The 21,200-nt window shown below is 38.8% G+C and overlaps 1 protein-coding gene and 1 long non-coding RNA gene across 19 annotated transcripts in view; one reads left to right on the top strand and one right to left on the bottom strand.

Annotated features, from left to right (window-relative positions):
- Nucleotides 1-21,200, top strand: part of LOC311075193 (uncharacterized protein) — a 77,910-nt gene that overhangs the window by 50,224 nt on the left and 6,486 nt on the right. For 10 of the 18 annotated variants that reach the window (XM_084102408.1, XM_084102406.1, XM_084102405.1 and 7 more), the window contains 9 exons: nucleotides 9,528-10,267; nucleotides 11,469-11,711; nucleotides 13,405-13,543; nucleotides 14,042-14,101; nucleotides 15,684-15,982; nucleotides 17,969-18,034; nucleotides 19,376-19,468; nucleotides 19,879-19,960; nucleotides 20,053-20,165. In XM_084102408.1, coding sequence (XP_083958534.1) covers nucleotides 9,528-10,267; nucleotides 11,469-11,711; nucleotides 13,405-13,543; nucleotides 14,042-14,101; nucleotides 15,684-15,982; nucleotides 17,969-18,034; nucleotides 19,376-19,468; nucleotides 19,879-19,960; nucleotides 20,053-20,165 — 1,835 coding nt within the window. The remainder of the gene's footprint in view (nucleotides 1-9,527; nucleotides 10,268-11,468; nucleotides 11,712-13,404; nucleotides 13,544-14,041; nucleotides 14,102-15,683; nucleotides 15,983-17,968; nucleotides 18,035-19,375; nucleotides 19,469-19,878; nucleotides 19,961-20,052; nucleotides 20,166-21,200) is intronic. The other 8 variants (XM_084102396.1, XM_084102395.1, XM_084102411.1 and 5 more) reach the window with 4 other exon arrangements.
- Nucleotides 3,049-3,513, bottom strand: LOC311075195. Its single transcript, XR_014604437.1, has 3 exons — nucleotides 3,415-3,513; nucleotides 3,228-3,331; nucleotides 3,049-3,120 (listed from the first exon to the last, which is right to left on the bottom strand). It is a non-coding gene; the product is annotated as an uncharacterized lncRNA (long non-coding RNA).

Raw genomic sequence — 21,200 nt, 5'->3', positions numbered from 1 at the left:
TTGTTCACAGTTTACAGTAAGGTCTCATTTGTTAACGTTATTTAATGCATTAACTTAAAATGAGCATAACAATTTTACAGCATTTATTAACCTTTAATAATGTTAGTTAATAAAAATGTTCACGTTGCATTGCCTAATATTAACAGAAAACTTTTGATCGTGATAATGTATTAGTAAATGTTGAGATTTACATTAAAGTCCTCCTGTAAGTCAATAATTTTATCCTGTAAAACTCATCTTTTATCAACAAAATTAGATATTTAGACATTTTTTCCTTGAAAAAACTTCATGCCTTAAAATATCGACACCTTTGCCTCATTTAGTATGCGTGGTTCTATGAATATGCAAATGAGCCCCGCCTCCACTCACTCACTCAGCTCAGAGATCCACTGGTTGACGATCACACGTTGATCTGATTGGTTACAAGGTAGTTTGTGACGTCAGAAACACCAGCGATTTCAAAGCGTGTTTTTGAGACTGTCTTTGGTTCACTGCAGTTTTAAGGAGGAAATACTCAGCAATGGTGTCGACTTATGAATTTACACATGGTTTGTCTTAAAGTGCATTAAAAACACCACATATAAACAACTTTAAAAGCTGGATTCTCACCACAGGGGGACTTTAAGCAGCTTTAATGGCGACCTAATCTACTAACCCTGTGCCAAAAGCACCGTTCTTTAGGTTTGAGACATAAATATGGTTTAAGATATGAAACTTGTGGTAAAAAGACCCCTTAAATGTCAAAAGATCAAGGCAAATTTGAGTTCTCATGTCAGGACCCCTTTAAGAGGGAATACAAAACAGTTTTGTTTTTTTCAGACATTATTCATGGCAGATTTGCCACACTATGCCGTATCCTCCTGGTTCAGTGCGAGTACAATAACAGACAGGCGGCGTCTTTCAGCTGAGCTTATGTAACGGGGCCGGTGGGTCTGATGGGTCAGATGAGATCATCCCTACAGTGTCTCTGTCCCTGACGGCCTGGACAACCACTCGCACGGGGACACGCCATTGATTTGACGCGTTCAGTGGACGGACGGGCGCTCAGTAAACCTCACGGACAAACAGACGTGAAGCACTTCTGAACTGTGCAAGCTCTGATTCGCTAGTGAGAGAAATGCATGGCGAAAATAGTTCCAGTTTGAGAGAACCAGTTTGAGATTCTTCCATGACTAAACATTTTTATTAGGGCTGTGCAACAAGTAATCGCATCCAAAATACAATTTTGTGTTTACATAATATATGAGCGTCTGCTGTGTGTAATTATTTTTTTATAAATACACACACATGCATGTATATATTTAAGAAAAATGTGTTATTTATATATTAAATATTTATATGAATTATATATATATATATACATGCAAATATTTCAGAAATATATTTGCATGTATATACTGGGTTAGGGTTAGGGAATTTTCTGGGTTAAATATCTGTACATATTAGTTTTAATCCCAGAACATTGGGTACATTTTGTATATTACCATATATTGGTTTATTTATTTATTTAATGCTATGAATACTTATGAGTATAATACATATATAGTAATATATTATGTTAGTATTATTATTAGTAGTAGTAGTAGTGGTAGTAGTGTTAATAAAATAAAAAAATATTACTTTATATATTTATTAGAATAAATTAATACACATATAATACACATATATACAAAATAATTACACACAGTACACACACATATATTATGTAAACACAAACTTTTGTTTTGGATGCGATTAATCGTTGCACAGCCCTCATTTTTATTAGTCAAGTCACATTTATTTCTATAGCGCTTTTATACAGATTGTTTCAAGCAGCTTCACGGTATTAAACACGAAAATAACAGATGCAAAATTCATCAAATGTGACGACAGTGTTATTATTCATCTCTTTTCTCATCCGATAGTGTCATTGTAGTCAAATCAGTAATATTACAGAATAATAAGTGTCTTAAGGCAAGCCTAACACCATAGTAGCATTGCATCAACTTTAGTTTGGTTAATCAGGTAAACCACACTGATGAGGAGATAAAGGGATGGACACACAGTGAGATGTGCTGTAGGAATTAGTTTCATGAAGAGTAGCATAATTTTTCTCTGTTGAATGTGATTTGACACGTCCTTCACCCTAAATCTTCATCTGATAATGGTCATCTTCAGCGCAGCGTACTGGCGGTTCACCCGCGGGTCACGCTCTCGTGTCTGGTGGGATGTACAGTATGTTCTACTGAAGCAACAGTTGCTGATGGAGGAGGTTAGGCTCAGATGATGGTGCTTATGTAACCGCAGTGACCGCGCTGATGCCGACGGACACACTGTCTGCTCGTGGTGACGGCCTGCTTACAAAGCGTCTCAATGTTGGGAGTGTTTTAGTCTGAATTAGATAAGCATGAAATATTCACGACAAAACTAACTTTGACTTTTTTTTGAAGCATATAGGCCAGAGTGACGTCTTTGAAGAAGAGTTTCCAGCACTTCTCCACTGTACAGGAATTTTCTGGGTTAAATATCTGTACATATTAGTTTTAATCCCAGAACATTGGGTACATTTAGTGTATTACCATATGAAGAGTTCAGATGCAAAAGCCTCTAAGTGCCATCTGAAATTTTCTTCTAGAATGATCATTTTTATCAAGCTTGTATATTTAAGTTCAGTAATTTCACTTAAATGACAATTAATAGGTCATTTTAATGGCACTTAGAGGCTTTTGCATCTGAACTCTTCATATATTGGTTTTATTTATTTATTTATTTATTTAATGCTATGAATACTTATTATCTAGTAAGATTAATAAATAATACTGATATATTTTTTATTATTATTAGTAGTAGTAGTAGTAATAGTAGTAGTAGTAGTGTTAAAATAAAAATGATTACTTTATATATTTATTAGAATAAATTAATCACATAGATTTATTTTTATGTTTATTATAATAAGTTCATATTATTATTATTATTATTTTATGCGTATGATATGCAGTCGAAGGTGCATAACGGTGTGTTCTGGTCATCTGGCATTGTTCAAGTTTTGTTTCTTCATCTTCTCTGATTGGAGGAATGATGATGTCATGTTTTTCACACTCAGACATGTTTCGGCTGCAGGAAATGCATCAGATTTAGTCGCTGCAACAAAGACATTAACACTTAAATGGTGAGGTAGGGATTCAGATTCGAAGATCACATACTTGCGATCCTCCGGCCGGATGTCTAAAATACTTTATTGATTTTACCTGAGTAAAGAGAGTGATTTGACTCCATTATGTTGTCGATCATTGCAGTTACTGATCCCACATCCCACTGTATTTGCAGCCTTTGTTTAGTTATGAGCTGCAGACTACAAATAAAGATAATATGAACGAGAATGTTGTAGAAAACAATTAACAATAATAGTAGACACATCCATGCACGAATCTGTACCTCTGATAGGCTAATACTGATACAGACTGTGTGTGTGGAGATCGCGGTACCCGAGAAGACTTCCATGAAGAGATACGATAGATGCGCACTCTCTCTGAAATCTTGTGTGCAAATGATTTGCTCATTAAGCCGTTCCTCATTTCTCATGCATGAAGCCTCAGGGATGATAGTAGTGTGTCATTATCTGAGAGAGGAGGAGGGAAGAAAAGATGGACGCAGAGAGGACAACGTGGAGAAAACGAGAGAGGCAGAAAGGAGGAGGAGGGGTTGATTTTGGGCAGCGAATGAACAGCCACATTAGAAAGCATGTGATTCCTGCCATGGCAAAAGCTCACTGATGGAGAGAGAGAGAGAGAGAGAGAGGGAGTGAGAGAGATCTCAGTGCTAGTTAGTCTGTTGGTGCCTGCAGAAGCAACAGCACTGAAAGAGGTTACGTTACACATCCATCCATCTCACTGAGACACATTAAACACAATAAACAAGGACTAAGACACAAAGACAGCAGAGAAAGGGGAACAAAAGCATGTCCTCTCTCTCGAACCAGCAGCCGGCTCCTCCGTTCTCCGAGTACAGTGAGCTTTGTAAAGTCCCGTCCGCGTCTCCTCCGGGTTGGGACTGGAAACACGGAGACCTCGGGGCGCCGGCGAGTTTTGGAGGTGGTCATCGGGCCGCGGGAATGACAGATGAGGACAAGCTGTGCTTCTACGAGTCTCCTTCTGAGCTCAACGTACCCGGACGAGGAAGCGTTCCAGCGAGCATGTCATTCGGCAGCACCGGAGACAGTCCGGAAAGCCCGTCGTCCTCATCGGCTGCGTCTCCTGGAAAATTTGTGGCTTCGTTGCAATGCATGACGGACCAGAACAGCAGAACGATCCTTTTGGATTCACCTGGAGGTCGTGAAGAGTTTCCGTCGCCACTTGAGCCCTTGAAACCGGCTCTGGAGCCTCCAAACTATTGTGTCATTGGCGTGGTCAATGACAGCTACCTCGAGAGCAGAGATGAGTTGATGAAAGCTGAGGAAAGCGAGGAAGAAGGAGACCTTGAACCTTGTATAATGGGAAGAGCCGAGCAACAGAGGAAGGCGATGAGGCGAGCCATGTCTGAGTGTTCGCATCTCTCAGTGCCGGCCAGCCTCCAGCTCCCGGATAAATACCCCGGAGGAGCTGTTCTCGACGAGTTGCCGTCTCCCATCGGAGGACCTCGTCGTTCTCACGCTATGGGAATGAAACGCTCACTCACCGTATCCGATGATCAACCCCCGACTCCTCCACCGACTTTATCGGCTGGAGCCACACGCAATGACCTGCGAAACAACAGCGAACTGCATTTTCCCTCATTCCCTGTTCGCAAAGACCAAAGCAGCTTTCCCCACTCGCCTCTTGAGGACCTGTTGGAGGGATCGTTCATTGACAAGGATCAAGGAGTCGTTCTTCCCGTGCCGGTGACAACACGTGGCCTTAATGGGACTTGCAACAACGCTGGAGACAAAACCGACACGTTTGCTGTGACTTTTGAGGGTAGGTGATGGCGAACCATCAATCAGTCTTGACTTTTGTTGGTAATCTGGCCTTGATTTTGGTACATAATTAGTATGATGACAGGATTTCACGTAGCTCAAACAGTAGAGCATTGCACTAGCAACGCCAAGGTCATGGGTTTGATTCCCAGGGAAACCAATAATTAATCAAATGGAATCAAGTATACCTTGAATGCAGTGTAAATTGCTTTGGATAAAAGCGTTTAAAAAGGATAATTTATGAAAGGTTTGAGGTGCATAACATGGCATAATCATTCTTAGAAATGAAGAAACTGGGAAGCATGCAGTGTTTCAATGCAATTCTTCTGGTTATATGTGAGTAAGTTGGATTTATTGCATTCAGTATGGTTTTTGTGATTGTTAGTGGGAGCAGAAGTGCTGTAGGTGGTTCATATAGTGTCTCCGTTGTGTGTGTGTGTGTGCGGCACTATCACGCCACTACCGAACGCATGCTCATTACACGCTCCGTGTTAGTAATGTATGTCCTGATTTCCTAGAGTAAAACCTGCCTCTCAGCAAATTGGGGTCAGAAACTCTCCTCAACGTGCCTTATTTTTAATGAGATCCATCTATCTTCTGCTGCCTCATCCTACAGTGCTGAATGCTTACAATTAACATATTTTAGTTTTTTTGTTTAACTAGTAATTCACAGTGAGGAGTGCGTAAATAGTCTAGTTCGATCAATCGGTTAGTTGTCTTCTCGCTGGTTGACTGGGAGTGTAAATGCATTGTACCGAATGTCTGAATGAAACATGTTTCCTTCCTCAAGGGGAAGCAAACAATGCCAGATAAAATCACTCGCATTTGTGTTTGAGATCAGTGGAAAAGCAAGCAACTGATGTCTTAGTTTTCTGTTTGAGTTGTAATTATTAATGCAGGGTGTTTGTGGTTTCATGCACTAATTGGGGTCTGGATTGCATGGGCGCTACAGAAGGACAAATGCATGGAGTGCATCACAAAACCCACTTTATTTTATAATTTGAACATTTAATACAAAACTATGAGCTGTATGCCAGAAAGTTAATAAAAAAAAGGTCTAAATGGTGTAAATCCATAATGAAAGTGACCAGGCAGTGTACAGAGAAATGTTGCATCATTTATGCAATTCAAAAACATCCAAGTAAATCAGAAGCATTGTGAAAAACACAGTATTTATTACTATTCCAGATGTTTCTATCCAGACAATATCTGATTTATTAGAAGATAGCCGGAAACTCTGAAGGTAGTTTGCTCCATTATTTTTCCAGAGGTTGTGAAAACTGGTCCTGTCAGGCTAGAGTCTCTTTCTTTTTGTAGGCATTTCACATTCATACACTGATTTTTTCTTCATCTTGAGCAGGTGTCGTTCTGCCCTCAGGCTTTACTGCATTTCTCGCTGACACACTCTCAGCGGGTTCTCGTCTGCTTTGATGTGTCATTGTGAAACTGGTGTTATTATAAATGCACCTGAGCCGTGTGGAAATTGATCCGCTTAATGCAAGAGTTCTCAGTTTCTTACAAATATCTGAAATCCACTGCGCTGTGGTGACAGATTAACTTTAATACAAGATGCAGTATTCTGGGAAGCAGCTTACATGTGCGAAAGCAAAATGCTGCTGGAATATCAATGATGTTTATTTCACGCTCACTAGATTTTCAATGCAAAATTTGAAATAAATATGCAAACCAGGGTATTAAAGTTTCTTTATTGATTTGACTCAATGATGCTGTCGATCATTGCAGTTACTGATCCCACATCCCACTATATTTGCAGCTTTTGTTGAGTTATGAGCTGCTGAACTCTGTTCTGTCCTTCAACACAAGGACATGATGATTCTCAAAGACACAAGCAGCCTTTTTCATGGATCTGTCGTTATATGTGACGTGACCAGAGAGCCGCCTGTAAGATATATTACATGTGGACTCCAAACTCAAGCATCTCTCTGGCCTCATTACAGCTCTCCGCCTCATCCACTCATCTAGTTCTCATTTATCACATGGCTCTCCGGAATACTTGATTCTGATTGGTCAACGGCAGCATTCTGTGGTCAAATTATAACATGTTGATGTAGTTGATGTAATTATAACATGTTGATGTAGTTTCAATGTGTTGAAACTACCCTGGTCTATATATATATATATATATATATATATATATATACAGTGAGGAAAATAAGTATTTGAACACCCTGCTATTTTGCAAGTTCTCCCACTTGGAAATCATGGAGGGGTCTGAAATTGTCATCGTAGGTGCATGTCCACTGTGAGAGACATAATCTAAAAAGAAAATTCAGAAATCACAATATATGATTTTATAACTATTTATTTGTATGATACAGCTGCAAATAAGTATTTGAACACCTGTCTATCAGCTAGAATTCTGACCCTCAAAGACCTGTTAGTCTGCCTTTAAAATGTCCACCTCCACTCCATTTATTATCCTAAATTAGATGCACCTGTTTGAGGTCGTTGGCTGCATAAAGACGCCTGTCCACCCCATACAATCAGTAAGAATCCAACTACTAACATGGCCAAGACCAAAGAGCTGTCCAAAGACACTAGAGACAAAATTGTACACGGGCTACGGGGAAATTGCCAAGCAGCTTGGTGAAAAAAGGTCCACTGTTGGAGCAATCATTAGAAAATGGAAGAAGCTAAACATGACTGTCAATCTCCCTCGGACTGGGGCTCCATGCAAGATCTCACCTCGTGGGGTCTCAATGATCCTAAGAAAGGTGAGAAATCAGCCCAGAACTACACGGAAGGAGCTGGTCAATGACCTGAAAAGAGCTGGGACCACCGTTTCCAAGGTTACTGTTGGTAATACACTAAGACGTCATGGTTTGAAATCATGCATGGCACGGAAGGTTCCCCTGCTTAAACCAGCACATGTCAAGGCCCGTCTTAAGTTTGCCAATGACCATTTGGATGATCCAGAGGAGTCATGGGAGAAAGTCATGTGGTCAGATGAGACCAAAATAGAATTTTTTGGTCGTAATTCCACTAAACGTGTTTGGAGGAAGAAGAATGATGAGTACCATCCCAAGAACACCTACTGTGAAGCATGGGGGTGGTAGCATCATGTTTTGGGGGTGTTTTTCTGCACATGGGACAGGGCGACTGCACTGTATTAAGGAGAGGATGACCGGGGCCATGTATTGCGAGATTTTGGGGAACAACCTCCTTCCCTCAGTTAGAGCATTGAAGATGGGTCGAGGCTGGGTCTTCCAACATGACAATGACCCGAAGCACACAGCCAGGATAACCAAGGAGTGGCTCTGTAAGAAGCATATCAAGGTTCTGGCGTGGCCTAGCCAGTCTCCAGACCTAAACCCAATAGAGAATCTTTGGAGGGAGCTCAAACTCTGTGTTTCTCAGCGACAGCCCAGAAACCTGACTGATCTAGAGAAGATCTGTGTGGAGGAGTGGGCCAAAATCCCTCCTGCAGTGTGTGCAAACCTGGTGAAAAACTACAGGAAACGTTTGACCTCTGTAATTGCAAACAAAGGCTTCTGTACCAAATATTAACATTGATTTTCTCAGGTGTTCAAATACTTATTTGCAGCTGTATCATATAAATAAATAGTTAAAAAATCATACATTGTGATTTCTGGATTTTTTTTTTAGATTGTCTCTCACAGTGGACATGCACCTACGATGACAATTTCAGACCCCTCCATGATTTCTAAGTGGGAGAACTTGCAAAATAGCAGGGTGTTCAAATACTTATTTTCCTCACTGTGTATATATATAATTTTTTTTTTTTTCAATATATATATATATATTTTCAATCTTCATTCTGAGTCTCTGTCTGAAAAGACCCGTTTTTAAGGCGTAGTTCTTTTAGGACTTGTCAGTAAACGGCCACTGTTATGATTGGCTTGCGTCATTGCCTAGTATACTATTGCACCTTAGTGTTTACATTATCCATATAATACCATAATTTACAGACAAACATTATGGAATCATTACTCGCGGTTTGTGATGCAGCTGCTCAGATTCAATACAGTCGCTGCTTTATCTTTCTTTGAACTCTCCATTACTCTGTGCCTCGTTTACGAAACAATCACTGAACGCCAGTGGGCGGGGCCTGTGGTGCGATGATGTGTAACTATATGTTGATGTCTCACTCTTGAGGAAGCCATATGCAAATGTTTTTGCACGTGTGATGTCACAGATCCCGCAATATCAAGGTCTTTTTGGAGCTTCATTAAATGCTTTGTTTATAATGAGGAGGGCGATTTAAGCTGTGAAACTTGCAGGATGTTTTAATGGTACAAAGACCTTTTATATGTCAATTTCAAAAGATCAAAGCAAATTTTATTCCTCATGTCATGACCCATTAAATTAAATAAGCTTTCATTTTTAAGGTTTCTTGAGTTTGATCCATTTTCTGTCTAATCCAGTTCTTTCTCTACTATTTATCAATGAAAGTGGCAAAAAGGCCAGAAATGTTTCACAATGTCTTGTCTTGTCTTTGGTTTGGCTTTCGTTTTGGATTAAACAAGAACAACAAATGACTTGTTTTGCTATGAATTGCTACATGCTTTATGTTTGTAGTTGAATCTTTAAATCTTTTCTCATGTTTTTCTTCCAGGAAACTCTGATAAGAACAAGCCGGAGGTCAACAAAATGGACAATGTCCAGAAGTTAGACGACTTTGGTGTCTTCAGCAAGACAGACAAAGATCAGAAGATGGAAACTGTGGAGGAGAAAGACAAAACTGGCCTCACAGACAAACAAACAACCAAAGAAGAAAACACAGAAACTCAAGTGGACAAAAACAAAGATGTGGACAAGTTGGACAAGTCAGAGAAAAAGGGCAAAGATGAAATGGTTCCCAATGTTGAAACGCCAGTGAAAGTTGAGAGCATTGACAAGTTGGAAAAAACGACTAAAGATGAGACTGAAAAGGCTGAGAAGGTTGAGAAGACAACCGACAAAAAAGAGACGGCAGAAAAGATTGATTCTTCTCCGAAGATTGAGAAAGAGAAGGTGGATCTGGTGGAAAAGACCGAGATCAAGACGGAGGTAGTGAAAACTGACGAGAACAAATCAGACCAGAAAGTAGAGAAGGATAAAGAAGAACATGTGAAGGAGAAAGAAGAACATGTGAAGGAGAAAGAAGAACATGTGAAGGAGAAAGAAGAACATGTGAAGGAGAAAGAAGAACTGAAGACAGAAAAGGACAAAGTAGAAAAGATTGAGCCAGCTGATAAGAAACCTGCCAAAGCTGAGAAGGACGAGAAAGCCAAAAAAACAGCTGCTAAACCCTCGGCGGCCAAGCCTGCGGTCACCAACGGGCGAGACGTGACCAGTCCCGAGAAGAAGACCAAGGTTTGTGGAAACTCTCTGTTGCCTCGTCATCCTCCGCTGACATTCCTGCTGGTGCTTCTGCTAATGAGTTTATGTTCTTTAAGCTTATGAATGCCAAAACCAAACCAAAATTAATTTATCTCTCATGTAGGGTTGGAGATCATTATCTCATCCCAACATGACCAAGTGAAAGCAGTAGTTCACTTAACAATTAAAATTTCCTGATTATTTACTCTCCCCCACGTCATCCAAGATGTTCATGTCTTTCTTTCTTCAGTTGAAAAGAAATTAGTTAGAAAGTAAACATTCCAGGATGTTTCTCCATATAGTGTCTTCAATGGGGTCCAACGAGTTGAAGGTCCAAATGAGTTTCAGTGCAGCTTCAAAGTCTCGACACGATCCAGCCGAGGAATAAGAGTCTTGTCTAGACAAACCATCACTGAACATTTATATACTTTAACCACAAATGCTCGTCTTGCATTAGCTCTGTGATGGTCCACGCATTACGTAATCAGGTTGAAAGGTCAAGCGTGACGTAGGCGTAAGAACCGACCCAGTGTTTACAAAGTGAACGTGCAAAGACCAAGTCAAACGGCATTTACAAATAAAAAAAGGTAAAACAACAATTTTGAAGTTGGAGGAGAAACTGAGATGGAGTTTTTCGCCCTACTCTACTCTACGCCCCTTCTTACATTTTGAACCGGAACACGCGTGACCTTTCAACGTGATTACGTAACGCGCCGCAGAGCTAGTGCAAGATGAGCATATGTGGTTAAAAAGTATATAAATGTTTATTTTGTTATAAAATGGCGGATGGTTTGTCTAGATAAGACTCTTATTCCTCGGTTGGATCGTGTCGAGACTTTGAAGCTGCACTGAAACTCACATACACTGAAACTCATGGACCTTCAACCTGTTGGACCCCATTGAAGACACTATATGGAGGAACATCCTGGAATGTTTTCCTCAAAAACCTTAATTTATTTTCGACTGAGAAAAGAAACACTTAAACATCTTGGATGACTAGTAAATTATCCGAATTTTTTTTAATTCTGAAGTGAACTCAATGTTCCCTCTAAATATCATGATGTAAAATTTGAACGTGTGCTTTTATCAGCTTGCTCTGCCTTTATCATTATCGCTGCCATTATCATTTATCCTTATTCTATTTTTTGTTCATCATTTGCCATCCATCCGTTGGGTTTGCTGTCCATCCATGCAGCCTGTCGCTGGGTCAATCAAACCCAGTTCTACCAAGCCCAGACCGAGCTCGACCTCCACCGCCCCCAAACGCCCGACCTCGACCCCGACCTTGACCTCCAGCACACCCGCTTCCCTCAGCAAAAGAGCCCCAGTGCCCAAAGCACCCGCCCCGGCCCCAGCCCCGGCCACCAAACGACCCGCTACGGCATCCACACGACCCTCCACCGCGACCAGCACCGCGGCCAGAGAGATCAAGCCCAAGGTGAGTCTCCAACATGTGACCGAGGAGACGTCCGAACGCCCTTCCCGAGGTCAAAGCGGCTCAATCCGGCTCTCGTCTCTGCGTGGATGTTGTGTTTGTGTGGGCTGTCCATGCTTGACCACATCAACATGTTTTTTTAGTTTGCATTGTCCAGGTTTTTTTTTAAATAAGTTTCTTTTTCCTCACCAAGGGTGCATTTATTTGATCAAAAATGCAGTAAAAAATTTGAAATATTATCAGAATTTAAAATATCTGTTTTCTATGTGAATATATAGTAAAGTGTAATTTATTCCAGTGATCAAAGCTGAATTTTCAGCATCATTACTCCAGTCTTCAGTGTCACATGATCCTTCAGAAATCATTCTGATATGATGATTTGATGCTTAAGAAACATTTATGATTATTATCAATGTTGAAAACTTTTAGTAGAAACAGTGATACATATTTTTTCAGGATTCTGTGATGAAAAGAAAGTTCAAAAGAACAGCATTTAATTGAAATAGAATCTTTTGTAACATTATAAATGTCTTTACTGTCAGTTTTGATCAGTTAAATGCATCCTTGATAAATATAAATTTTTTTAAATCTTACTGACCCCAAACTTGTGAACTGTTGGGTATGTCTACAAAGTCTTTCTAGAAAATCTGCTAGAGATTCCTCAGCTATATCTATGAAATAATTTTGATCTAGTATCCATGAACCTAAAAACCTAAATATGGTGTATTATGTCTGTAGATTATGTTTTTGAGTGTGACACACTCGGCCATTGTTCTTGATAAATCTCTTTAAATATGAAGAATATTCAGTTCAAGTCTTCCCTCTAGTGGCCGTTTGTTAACAACTCTACTTCCTTCCTAAAATCAGCATTTGACTAGTGATATTAAATGAATATTAATATGTACAATCAGGGCACTAGAGTAACAATCAGCAAATGCAAAAATCATTAATCGTCATGATTAAAACACCGTGTTGCCATGATAATGTGAAAGTCCCCCTGTAGTCAATTATTTTTTCCCCTTAAAACTCATCTTTGATCACCAAAATGACATATTTAAATGTTTTTTCCTTGAAAAGTCTTAAAATATCTTTATTGTAACTTGACACCCTTGCCTCATTTAGTATGCATGGTTCATTGAATATGCAAATGAGCCCCGCCTCCACTTACTCGCTCAGCTCAGAGATCCACTGGTTGACGATCACACGTTGATCTGATTGGTTACAAGGTAGTTTGTGACGTCAGAAACACCAGCGATTTCAAAGCGTGTTTTTGAGACTGTCTTTGGTTCACTGCAGTTTTAAGGAGGAAATACTCAGCAATGGAGTCGACTTATGAATTTACACATGGATTGTCTTAAAGCATATTAAAAACACCACATAGACATAGAAACAACATTAAAAGCTGGATTCTCACCACAGGGGGACTTTTTAAGAAATATGACTGAATCCACAATAAGAAAAAAAAAAAAAAAAATTGTTGCTGTTTTAATTTGGCATTACTAGATTCTTAGAGGATGACAGCATCTGAAGCTTGCAGGCTATTTTTGGAGCAAAAATAGCTAAATATATTTGGATGAAACTTCTCTGGGTTCTTTACTACTGTACACCCACTGTGAGAAAGTATTACAGTGAAACTTGTATATAACCCTTCTGAAATTGACCTTTCCCATTATAAGATGTTTTTTCCCTCCAACAGACGGCCACAGAGAAGCGCCCACTTGTGCCAAAAGCCACTGCCGCTCCGGCTCGACCCGCGACAGACAAGCCTGCGCCCGCGACACGCACCGCGACCACGACACGCACCGTAGCCAGCGCTCCTGCAGCACGACGCCCGGGTTAGTCCAACCAGTCACATGTCGCACGGGTATATTTGTGGCAATAGCCAAAAATACATTGTATGGTTCAAAATTATCGATTTTATGCCAAAAATCATTAGGATACTAAATAAAGATCATGTTCCATGAAGATATTTTGTACATTTCCTACTGTAAATATATTTTAAATATATATTTTTGTGAGTGAATGCAGCACAATCGCCAACATAAATGCACAGCTTTAAAGGAGATTTTCTCAATGTTTCGATTTTTCTGCACCCTCAGATTCCAGATTTTCAATAGTTGTATCTCGGCCAAATACTGTCCTATCCTAACAAACCACACATCAATCATATTCATATTATGTATAAATCTCAATTTAAAAAAATTGTCCCTTGTGACTGGTTTTGTGGTCCAGGGTCATATATATGATATATTTAAAGACGAGGCATTGCATTTTGTGCTGATTTAAGAAATGCTCGGAATATTCACATGATGCATTTCTATTTTTGTAATTAGCCGCAAAGACTGAGAGCAAACCAGGAGACGAAAAGAAACCAAGCACACTGAAAACTACAGGTACGGCACACGCGTAACCACCCATAACATAATTTCTGATTATTATCAGTGTTTAAAAACGTTTTTTGCTGCCTAATATTTTTGTTGAAACTGTGATTTAACTATCATTCAAAAGTTTGGGGAAATTAAGCATTTAAGAAGAAAATAATAATACTTTTATTCATCAAGGATACATTAAATTGATCAAAAGTGACAGTAAATGCATTTATGATGCTAAAAAAGATTCTATTTCAAATAAATACTTTTCTTTTAAACTTTCTAGTTGTCAAAGAATCCTGAAAAATAGAATGTATCACCGCTTCCACAAAAACATACATATTTTCAACATTGATAATAATCATAAATGTTTCTTGAGCAGCAAATCATCATATTAGAATGATTTCTGAAGGATCATGTGACACTGAAGACTGGAGTAATGATGCTGGAAATTCAGCTTTGATCACAGGAATAAATTACACTTTACTGTATATTCACATAGAAAACAGATGATTTACATTGCAATAATATTTCAAATTTTTGCTGTATTTTCGATCAGATAAATGCAGCTGTGAGCAGAAGAGACTCTGATAGCAAGCTTTTGACTAGTAGTGTATGTATATGTATATGTGTGGGAATAATACGAATATTCAAGGTAGTGGCTTAAAGCATTAGTGTAACTAGTAACAGGTAAAAGATGCAGAGATGCTACGCTGAAAACATGATGCACGAGTGAATCGGGCAGCAGGAATGAGTTTGGGATAATCCCGCACACACACTGCTTCTCTCCCTGTTCCCAGAGATTTGAACTGAACGCAGTGCTCCAGGGAGATTATTTTAATCTGACGCTTAAAACAGGGTTTAATGCTTCAAAACTGAACATTCAGATATCGCTCAGAAACGGGATCTAGTGCTCACTTATGTGCACCCTTTATAAAGGCTTTGACAGGACAAGTACTTCTCTTAACTTTCTGTGAACCTTTATTATAAAACAAGTGTTTTAAAGTTCCACTACATCCCCAAACATGTGTTTTTAGCATAGACTGTAAAAAAAGAAATAGTGTCTGTGACGTCACCCGTAGAGTTTCTGAAGAGCATTTTTGAAGCCCAAAGTGGCCGTCGCCATCTTGGAAGCGCGCCACTCCCGGATAATCGCAAATGTGCAGCGAGGCAGATTAGCTGAGGTGACGTGACGCTAACAGACAGCAGACAAACAGCTAGCAATGACATCAGCGGCAATGCACCTGTCACTCAAGTGGCCACGCCCTTAATTATGCAGAACTTTAAGGCTTAATATAATTTAAACGGATGAGTTATAACAAAAATTCACCCCCTCACAGTCGTCATGAAGGGCAAAATTAGCTTTATAGACCAAAACCACTTTTTGCACCAGACTGTAAACATGTGTTTTTCTGCTGTAAAGTTGGGCATTTTAACATGCGTGTCTATGGGATTGAGTCTCTTCTGCAGCCGGCCTCTAGTGGCCAGTGGATGAACTGCAGTTTAAGTCACTCCAGTGTTGGATTAAAGAGAGACTGGAAGGCCGCAAATCGGGGCAAAAATCTGAGCAGTGTATTCCAGCTTTTAACTGACCTCACGTCTTTAGTTTCAGATGCTGCCCGCTCTAAATCCGCACCGCTCAAAGCCTCCAGCTCTACAAGCAGCGCCACCAGTCGTCCTCGACCCACCAAAACCCCCATTCCCAGCAGCACCACAGCCGAGAAGAAGCCGCTGGTTCCCCGCGCTGCTCGACCCAGTGCCACGACCACCAGCACCACGACTCGACCCAGTGCCGCCCCCCGACCCAGCTCCAGCTCCAGCGCCACACCAGCGCCCGACATCAAAAACATCCGCTCCAAGATCGGATCCACAGACAACATGAAACACCAGCCAGGAGGAGGGAAGGTAAGAACACACACTTCATCGTGGACGAGTTTGAGACCAGTCTGTACAGTCTGATTCGTATTCGGTCCAGTAGCCGTACAGTAGGGGTGTAACGAGACCCTCATGTCACGATACGATATTATCGTGATACTCCAAGACATACGATAAAAGGTTAACAATACATGTACTGATGATTAAAATGGTAAATTTGGTATTACATTGTGGGTGTAAATGAATAGGCTTGGCCTTTTTTTTTTTTTTTTTTGAAATAATAATAACATTAGGGGAATACAGAGTCATTCGAAACATTTCAATCTATAAATAATTAAGATTACAATTCTACATCTTGTATCAAAAATCTATCATACATCTAAAACATCAAGTATCCTCTTTAAAAGCCGAGATGTTCAGCTTTCCGGTCGTTCCGAGAGTCGTAAAAAACCTTTAAGTCAGTGGAAAACAGTCTACCATTTGGTACAGTTAACATACATTTTGCTTTATGTATATGATATTTCCCAAATAAATTTAGAATTTTAGTTATATTATCCATTTCCAGTAAACCGGTATCACAATCCATAAACAAGACCATTATATCAGTTATAGTTATAGTTATCAGTTATAGGGGACAAATTTGGTAGTAATAAGGGCATTATTCTTATTTAACGAGTCAGTTTGACATGTTTGAGTGGTTTAGAGATTGGAGATTGTACCTAGAGATTGGCATGGAGTACTTTCCATAAGATCATCTCTCAATGCAAATCAAACCAGCTATTAGGCTAACTGAAATAAAACCATGCCAATCTCTAGGTATGGTGAAGGCTATGTGATGATGTGGGGCTATTTTAGTTCCAAAGGCCAAGGGAACTTTATCAGGATGCATAGTATCCTGGATCCATGAAGTAACTGGCCTTTAAAAATAAAAATCTGCCTGCCTCTATGGGAATTTAACATAGGGGTGTCCAGACTTATGCACCCTGTATTTTAAGGAAGAACATTTATTTATTTACGATACATTATTCATTCACAAACAAAATTGGTGTCCTTAAAGGTTGGATTTTTCCTATTTTTTTTAATTAAGGCATTAAGTTCAATTTCCAAAAGATGATTTTTTATTCCTCTTTTTAGTCAACTTTAGCATGGGTGTCTAAACTTATGCATAGCACTGTGTATATATATATAAATAATTGAATACATTATATATAATAAATATTCTAGATATAGTATTTATATAGATATACACGTAATATAAAAAATATATTGAAATATTGAAATGTACTTAAATATTTACTAGATGCATCCTTCGCTGTCCACATACCTAAATGAATTTATAAATATAATTTAAAGAAAGGGTATTGCAGTCTTTAAATGTTCTCTAAATGCCCAAACGCTGCCTGTTCAGTCACTTCCTGTTAAGTTTTGGACACAGATGTTCATTTGCTGTGTGTAAACGGAGACGAGCGTGAGTCTGTATTCTCTGCTCATGTTTACTTCTAGATGACTCCCTGTATATTTAGCTCCAGTCTTCATAATCATTATTGATCACTCATGTCCTGATGTCATAGCTTCACTTTCTGGTATTGCATCTCTCCCATGTTTGTTGTTCATCCTGGTCTTTTTCCTGGCTGAGCTCTTTCTGTGACTCGCTAACACTCTGCTGTTCCTGATGTGCTTGAGAAACGTCTCCTGTCACCACAGATGCAGATGCACAAATCCAAGAGCTTCGTTTAGTACCAGAGTATCATCGCGGTTGTAAAGCCAGTTGTGTTTGCAGCATGATGATGTTTCACCCAGAATCCCGTGCATGTCTGGAGTTTGTCCATATAAACGTGAAACTCACGTGAGAAGAACGTCACTAACCCGCCCCAGTTCTGCCTGTTCCCGTCTTTTCCTCCTGATCCTGAAGTGTTTTCCCAGTTTTTACATGCGATTACCGTAGGATTTAGGCCGTAGATGAGTATGATAGAGCCGTTTCCACACATGTGAGTGACTGGAGGGGTGTATCTGCAGGTCACAGTGTCTCAGAGCAGGACGGACACACACACCTCGCTCTCCAAAGAGACCAGCCAGGGCAAAGTGAGTTCAACCCATCAGCCCTTCACACACTCATGCCTCTGACTGTCACTCTCAGTCTTTCCAAACTCTCATTCTCTGCTCAACAAGCCTACACAGATCTGTGTGTGTGTGTGTGTGTGTGTGTGTGTGTATTATTATTATTTTTTATTTTTGTGTGTGTGTGTGTGTGTGTGTGTATGTGTGTGTATGTATGTATGTATGTTTCAATATTTTTTTTTTAATAAAATATAATATTTATTATATATTCAATTAAATAATATATTTATTAATTACTAATTAATATATTATTTTATATTGAATTATCAAATTGTATGCATATTTTATAGTGTATTAATTGTTATAATATTTATTTTTATTTTTTAATTTGCAAAAAAATATATAATTAATAATTAAATAAATATATATATATATATATATATATATATATATATATATATATATATATATATATATATATAATTTTGATGTAATATTTTAATATTAAACTTTGAAAATATGTAGTATATTTTATAAAAATATTAAAATATTTTATTTGTAATTTTAAATATGTAATGGAGTAATAATTTATGTTTTTGGTTTGTAATGTTGAATTAATATATAATATCTTGTTATATGATCTTGTTATCAGCCATTAAAAACACATATTGTTCAACCACTCATCTTTCCATCTTTCCTTCTGGAGATCTTTGGAATATTCACATTGGGTTTTTATCAAAATATTATATTTTATTAGTGTTTGTCTCTTGCACCTCATTAATGAATGCTACACATCACATCATACATCACAGCAGGGATACTCAAACTGCATGTTTCAGGGACGACTTAAGAAAACGCTAAAATAATAGATAATGATAATAATATTACTTATTCAGTTTTAAAAAGTGCAGTAAACAACAATCACAACAATAACACTCGTAGTCAAGATTGTCTACAATAGATTATCAATGAGCCAATAAAACAAACGCTTCTATTGTAAGTGTTTGCAGCGGAGACACTGCTTCATTGATTATAATGAGAGTATTGTTATGCCATTCAAATTAAATGTAAAATTTTGGTGCCGGTCCACTGAGAAGCCTTGAGGACTTGAGTATCCCTGCATCACAATGTTCATTTGAACCTCAGTATTCATCAATTCCTCAGTCTAAATCAGTTCTCAGTTCACTTAAACAGGGCTAAAGTTCACAGACGAGGGAAGACGAACACTAACGTTGTCGATGCGCAGTGCATTAATGGGTGCTGGTTGCTTTTAGATGCTTCTGCTTGTGTCGTCTGTTGTCTTTCCTCTCTAACCTGCTCCTCCCTGGTGTCCCGTCCCTCCCGGCCCGCCGTGCTGTGTTATAGGTTCAGATAGTCTCCAAAAAAGTGGACTACAGTCACGTGACTTCCCGCTTGGGCTCCAAGGACAATATCAAACATATTCCTGGTGGAGGGAACGTAAGTAACGTTACTGCATGCGGTGTAGTCGTTGTTCAAACAAACACCATCATTCTGTCCATTGTGCCACATGAACGCTGACGCAAACAATGAGGCGCTTTCTTCGCTTATGAACAAATAAGAGCTGCTGATGCTCCGGGAGGAACGCTGCCAAATCCTTTTCCCAAATCCAAAACAACATTATAACCCAATCATGGTGACAGCAGAGGTTTGGATTCCTGACGTTTGTTCATAATCTTCTTCAAATCTCTCTCTGAAATCTCACTTTCCCTCACTCAAGAGTTTAGAGATCAGCTCCGATGTCATTGTTTGGTTTTCCTCGTCACCTGGTGTTCAGTCACTGCATGGCACTTTATTTCTGTCTTGAACAGCTTTCTCTGGTCGTATCAGATGATTATATTTGTTCACAGGTCCAGATTCTCACCAAGAAGGTTGACTTGAGTAAAGTGACCTCCAAGTGTGGATCCAAAAGCAACATCAAACATAAGCCAGGTATGATGAGAGCGACACCGCGTTCGTGTTTTCAGTTGCTCCTCGAGCTTGTTTTAAAGCGATCGGTTTGCGTGTGTGATGATTGTCTGTAGGTGGAGGGGAAGTCAAGATCGAGAGCCATAAGGTGAACTTTAAGGATAAAGCTCAGTCCAAGGTGGGCTCGATGGATAACGTCAATCATGAGCCCGGTGGCGGGAACGTCAAGGTGAGAGTTCATGCAGATCCGCATCACAGTCAAACATCCATCACGAGTAAACCTGGTGTAGATGTAATGAGGACCAAGTGATTAATGTGCATTAATTCAGACATTCTTAAATAAAACATCGGTAACACTTTATTGTACACTAAGATGATGTAGTTACGTTACTAAACCAAACCCTAACCGTAACTCTATAGTAAGTACATGTAGTTAATTAATGATATCAGTACGTCACCTTAAAATAAAGTGTAACCAAAACATGTTTTGGTGTTTTTAGTGTTTAAAGGAATAATTCACCCCAAAATTATTTGTTTTTTAATAATCTTTCCTCTGTCTCACCCTCATGTTTTTCCAAAACCCTCATAATTTCAATGAAATATAAAAGATGATGTTCATAAAGTATGATTACAGTAGTCCATGACTCCAGCATCATATTAGCAGTCGAGATTTGCTATATTGTGTATATATAGTTTTACACAAGGGTACAATATAGTAGATACCAAATAATCACCAAAATATTGCAAAAATGTTGACTATTATCGCATACTTTATTCTGACTTTATATACTTTATTATAGAACTTTATTTGCAAGCATAAAGTACAGTACACTCACATAAATCAATATATATATATATATATATATATATATATATATGTATATGTATAGCAAATCTCGACGGCTTGATTGCTTATATTGTAGCTATATTGTCGTTCAGCTCTAATCTGAGAAATGTGACTAAAAGGCATGAAGATATTAAGATATTATAAACATTAGCATCATGCTTTGAAACTGTGTATTGTGAAAAGCACTATATAAATAATTTGACTATTCAAAATCCACTGAAGTCATATGTAGATTTTTGAGGAACAGACTCTTAAAACTCATTCATGCATTCATCCGAATATGAATATTGCACACAAGAACAAGAGAGATTTGAATAACACTCACAGCTTTGCTTTATTATATATCAGTGGTAAGTACTGAAACATTACGCTTGCATGGAAAGTGTTAAACATGCTGAAAGAACATGTCTTTGATCA

Source organism: Abramis brama, assembly GCF_963993115.1.
Source record: "Abramis brama genome assembly, chromosome: 24".
Lineage (NCBI taxonomy): Eukaryota > Metazoa > Chordata > Actinopteri > Cypriniformes > Leuciscidae > Abramis > Abramis brama.
This window is presented reverse-complemented; position numbering and strand designations above follow the sequence as displayed.